This window comes from Salmo salar, chromosome ssa14 (genome assembly GCF_905237065.1).
Source record: "Salmo salar chromosome ssa14, Ssal_v3.1, whole genome shotgun sequence".
In the NCBI taxonomy this organism is placed as follows: Eukaryota; Metazoa; Chordata; class Actinopteri; order Salmoniformes; family Salmonidae; genus Salmo; species Salmo salar.
This window is the reverse complement of record NC_059455.1, coordinates 80581290-80587289: the sequence shown is the minus strand read 5'-3', so window position 1 is coordinate 80587289 and position 6000 is coordinate 80581290. Positions and strand designations below refer to the sequence as shown.

General features: G+C 41.0%; 1 protein-coding gene across 1 annotated transcript in view; it reads right to left on the bottom strand.

Moving 5' to 3' along the window:
- Positions 1-6000, bottom strand: part of LOC106570400 (CUB and sushi domain-containing protein 3-like) — a 725317-nt gene that overhangs the window by 351432 nt on the left and 367885 nt on the right. Inside the window, 1 exon segment of the mRNA XM_014142665.2 lies at positions 1198-1319. Within this exon segment, the coding sequence (XP_013998140.1) occupies positions 1198-1319 (122 nt within the window).

The following is a 6000-nucleotide window of genomic DNA, read 5'->3' as shown; positions in this document are numbered from 1 at the left end:
TTGTAACAAAGAGGCCTAGCCCAAAGCATGCACTGCATTGAGGCAAGTATCCCTCCCCGTAGCTCAGTTGGTAGAGCATGGTGTTTGCAACACCAGGGTTGTGGGTTCGATTCCCACGGGGGGCCAAGTATGGAAAAAAAAAAAAATGTATGAAATGAAAAAAATGAAATGTATGCATTCACTACTGTAAGTCGCTCTGGATAAGAGTGTCTGCTAAATGGCTAAAATGTAGATGTAAAAAATGTTCTCCTGGCATCTGCCAAACCCAGATTTGTTCGTCGGACTGCAAACGGCGCCGAGCTTTATACCACTCCAGCTGACGCTTGGCAATGGGCATGGTGATCTTAGGCTTGTGTGCGGCTGCTCGGCCATGGAAACCCATTTCATGAAGCTCCCGATGAACAGTTCTTGCACTGACGTTGCTAATAGAGGCAGTTTGGAACTCGGTAGTGAGTGTTGCAACCGAGGACAGACGATTTTTACACGCTACGCACTTCAGCACTTGGCGGTCCCGTTCTGTGAGCTTGTGTAGCCTACCACTTTGCGGCTGAGCTGTTGTTGCTCCTAGACGCTTTCACTTCACAATAACAGCACAAATTTGACGAACTGACTTGTTGGAAAGATGGCATCCTATGACAGTGTCAGTTGAAAGTCACTGAGCTCTTCAGTAAGGCCATTTTACTGCCAATGTTTGTCTATGGAGATTGCGTGGCGGTGTGCTCAATTTCATACACCTGTCAGCAACGGGTGTGGCTGAATTAACCGACTCCACTAATTTGAAGGAGTATCCACATATTTTTGTATATATAGTGTATCTACAACACAAAATCCATGTCTACGTGTGTGTATAGTGTGCATGTTATCATGTGTGTGCATGCATGTGTCTGTGCCAGTGTGTGTGTCTCTTCACAGTCACTGCTGTTCCATAAGGTGTATTTTTAGCTGTTTTTTAAAATCTGATTTTACTGCTTGTATGAGTTACTTGATGTCGAATTGAGTTCTATGTAGTCATGGCTCTATGTAGTACTGTGCACCTCCCATAGTCTGTTCTGGACTTCAGGACTGTGACAGTACGGTAGTATCGGTAGCCTCTCTCTCTCTCTCTCTCTCTCTCTCTCTCTCTCTCTCTCTCTCTCTCTCTCTCTCGGCTAGCAGTGTGACAGTGGATGGACAGAACAGTAGTAAAGTCTGGCCTACCTTGTTGGGGTTGGTGGCCGTGAGTATCCAGACACACTGAGCGTTGGACTCATACTGGATGGGGAAGTTGGGCGAAGTGAATGTACCAGAAGGACCTTGAAGGTTAGAGCCGCATGTTTTCACTGTGAAAGAGAAAAATAAAGAAATAAGGAAGGTTATTCATTTGGAGCCTGACATTTAACAACCTGACAAACACAAAAGTTGTGGTTAATTGGAGACAGATTTTGTTGAATGCTGTGTGTGTGTGCTTACGTGTGTGTAGGTAGTCGCTTTAGCTATATTGATTTGGCTCACATTGAATGCTCGTATTAATGAAATATCGTCAAGACACCAGGGCCCCTTTGCTTGGGCTATATTCAACTCATAATTATACTTCAACATATTCTTAATAGAGCATGCTGCTATCTGAAGCAGAACAAGTCATTTAAGGCCAGGGTTTCAGTTGTCATGAATTAGCAATATCATTTTATACTCAGATGACTAATTTCATGACAGCTGAACAAGTTAAACTCCGTGCAAACGAAAAAAAACACCAAGGCCTTATTAATTATCTTAATGGAGAAACACCAGTCATTATTTGTTAAATACAGACACGGCTTGTCTGTGTCCCGTCTGTCCTGCATGTCTTCCAAATGCACTGACAGCTATCAAAGATTACCAGGCTTGCGGCTAACACAGGCTAAAAAAGAGTTTCTGGAATATTAATCTGGAACAGGACACTACTATGACTATAAAGTCTTTGTTATTGGTGCCGTTCATCAGCGACGATGCCAAAGTGACAATGTTGTGATGGAGGGAAGACAAGGCTCTGGTTGAGTCTCAAATGGCACCCTATTCACTATTTAGTGCACTACTTTTAAACATGGCCCATAACCTTCCCATTACATACTATAGACAGCAGGTTTTATCAGTCTCTGACATCTTGATTTCTTTTGAAAATAAATAAGTCATTATGTATGTATGTAGCAAGGTGGCAACACCGATGACTCTGTAGACCCCTCAGGTATAATCCACGCTCTGCTGGTCTGCTCAGAAAGTCACTGGCACATTGAGACGAACGGCATCACAAGTAGCCTTGAATACAGTGCACTATACGGTCACACATAACGCACAAACTTTAAAGCATTTGGGTTAATTCAAGAAACCTTACATTGGGGTCCATTTACACATTAGGTCAGATAAAGTAAAAAAAATGGTTTTGGGTAATATCATATACCACTACTGCTACTTCATCTACCAGGTAGACTCCCTTCACTGGTAGATGTTTCCCTTTTGTGTGTGGGCAGTAGTTTGTAGGTACTTTGTTACCATTGCTATGGCAGATTCCATTGAATTTCAAACATAGATTTGACATCCAGGGCCAGACATGGAGTACTTCCTGTATCAACCACATAACTATAATGAGTAAAACGGGCCTCCCCATTTAAGTCAATGATGCCATAATGTGTGGACTAGCAGCCATGTTGAGTGTACTCATAGGATTAAAGCAGGAAGTAAAAGTAGAAAGTGTCCCATTCAGTCTCTGCTTTATTAACATGATCCATTCTATTTCAATAGGATTAACCCAGGAGAGATGAGGAAGTGTTTCAGTAATACTACAAGCCAATGAGCAAGCAGAGAATGTCATTCCTGGGTATTTATAATGTCTGAGTCGTCCTCATAATAAGAGATGTGAACGACTGTCACTTTGGAGGTTATGTAATATCCTTGAGCTTGTGAGCCACAATAAAACAAATGGCACCGGGCTCTTTAATCATCCAATCCCCACACTAATGATTAAAATACAGGAAATAATAGACATGGAGTCGATCAACTGTCTCATCGGCCTTAGCTATGAGAGCATTGACATTCCCATTGTGTGTCTGTAAGGGGAATAAGATTTCTTCTTCTCAATACGACTTTGCTAATTAGTCTTCATTTTTTTAATAAACGCAACACACTTCCTATTACAATCTCATCTTGGGAGAGCAATAACAGATCCGCACCCGAAAAAGAGAGAGAGAAAGAGATACAGACAGAGCCCTCGATAGAGAGAGAGAGAGAGAGAGAGAGAGAGAGAGAGAGAGAGAGAGAGAAAACAGAGCACCAATGAATAGTTAAATTGAAATTCATGATTAACTCTGCGTACCCTTGGGCTGTCCTGAAAATATAGATCTAGGCAATTTTCTGCATGATTTCAAGTGGCATCTTCCTTAATTAGTTTGTACAGCCTTTAGCCGCAGGAACAAACAGACATGTGGGTGACAGCCAACCAGTGATTTAGTGGCCAGCTAAAGGTCAGGGTACCACGGTGAGAAAGAAAGTGCCGTAGAGGAAGGGAGGGGAGGAGTGGTGGGTGGGTGGAGGTGTGACGGGATCGGGGGATTGTGACACAAACACAGGGAACAAACATACACAATGAGCTCAGGGAGGGAGGTGGGAATCAGGGGATTTATTCTGTGACAGTATGGTGCTGTGGAACGTGGTATGTGTGTGTGTGTGTGTCTCTCTCTCTCTCTCTCTCTCTCTCGCTCTCTCTCTCTCTCTCTCTCTTTCTCTCTCTGTTTGTACATATGCCAGCTTGTGTGTATGTACACTGAACAACAATTTAAATGCAAAATGTAAAGTGTTGGTCCTATGTTTCATGAGCTGAAATAAAAGATCCCTGTAATTTTCCATACGCACAAAAAGCTTATTTCTCTCACATTTTGTGCACTAATTTCTTTACATCCCTGTTAGTGAGCATTTCTCCTTTGCCAAGATAATCCATCCACCTGACAGTTGTGGCATATCAAGAAGCTGATTAAACAACATGATCATTACACATGTGCACCTTGTGCTGGGGACAATAAAAGGCCACTCTAAAATGTGCAGTTTTGTCACATAACACAAAGCCACAAATAACTCAAGTGTTGAGGGAGCACGCAATTGGCATGCTGACTGGAGGAATGTCCACCAGAGCTGTTGCCAGAGAATGAAATGTTAATTTCTCTACCATAAGACATCGTTTTACATCGTTATAGAGAATTTGGCAGTATGTCCAACCGGCCTCACAACCGCAGACCACGTGTATGGCGTCGTGTTGGTGAGCGGTTTGCTGATGTCAACTTTGTGAACAGAGTGCCCCATGGTGACAGTGGGGTTATGGTATGGACAGGCATAAGCTACGGACCATGAACACAATTTCCTATTATCGATGGCAATTAGAATCCACAGAAATACCGTGATGAGATCCTGTGGCCCATTGTGAGGCCCATTTCTTTTAAGGTATGTGTGACCAACAAATGCATATCTGTATTCCGAGTCAGGGTTGGGTAGGTTACTTTCTAAATGTAATCCGTTACAGTTATTAGTTACCTGTCCAAAACTGTAATCAGTAACGTAACTTTTGGATTACCCAAACTCAGTAACGTAATCTGATTACATGTAGATTACTTTCCCCTTAAGAGGCAATAGAAGAAGACAATTGTTACCAATTGAACGACAGCTATTGCAGGATAAATCAATGTTAAAGTTTACATATCTGGCCATATATGGATGTTACATTTTACTTTATGGGTTGGTTATGTAGGCTTCTTCTAACCCATCGCTTTCTACTACATATAATAATACGATTAAATTATATCTTTACATTAAAAACCAAAGTCTATCAGAATTCCAGTTATTCCAATACATGTTATACCCCTTGATCTTCAAGAATAGGACTTAGAAATATGAAAGTATAGATTAGCCAAATTGTTTTACCTGAGCATGACCCCAAAACTAAGGACTTATTAGCCAGCCCTCCTCTGTTGTTTGTGATTTTGTTGTCATGGAGGACTGATTGAGCTCGTTGATTCAAGTTGAAAAATAAATGCTGCGCTCATGGAATGGCATGCTTTGAGCGCTACTGTAAAGTGCTATTTACATGTGAAAAATGAATGCCATATGCTGCAAGCGCAGTAGGACTATTGTTTACCTTTTTGTTGGTGACACTTGGATATCTTAATAATATGCAGCTATTTAAAGGGCACATCCACAGATGAGACAATATCAAAACCCCCACCCTGCCTGTTTTGGTAAAAAAACTGAAGGATTGGCCTGGAGAAGTGTACTCACTCTCAGATTAATAGACATAGCTATGGATATTAATATTGATATAAAAAATATTGTTTTAACCATGTTATGAGTCTATACAGTGTTTGTTTACATTTACAATGTTAACAAACATTGGAGAAAAACAAGCTTCTATTTTGGGTTCTCATGGAGTGTGACAGTTGAACTAAAGTCATGAAGCATTTATAAGTTATATTCTTCAATAATCAATGGATATATATATATATACACTACCGTTCAAAAGTTTGGGGTCATTTAGAAATGTCCTTGTTTTTGAAGGATAAGCACATTTTTTGTCCATTAAAATAACAAAAATTGATCAGAAATACAGCGTAGACATTGCTAATGTTGTAAATGACTATTGTAGCTGGAAACAGCTGACTTTTAATGGAATATCTACATAGGCTTACAGAGGCCCATTATCAGCAACCATCACTCCTGTGTTCCAATGGCACGTTGTGTATCATTTCAAAAGGCTAATTGATCATTAGAAAACCCTTTTGCAATTATGTTAGCACAGCTGAAAACTGTTGTGCTGATTAAAGAAGCCTGATACAGCCTGGAATCAAACCAGGGCCTGTAGTGACACCTTTAGCACTAAAGATGCAGTGCCTTAGATTGCTGTGCCACTCGGGAGCGCTAGATCAGCACTCCTACTCTGAGACTCTTTATAAATACGGGCCCTGATGATATTAACTGTGATGATGGCAGTGGAGATGGTATTCTATT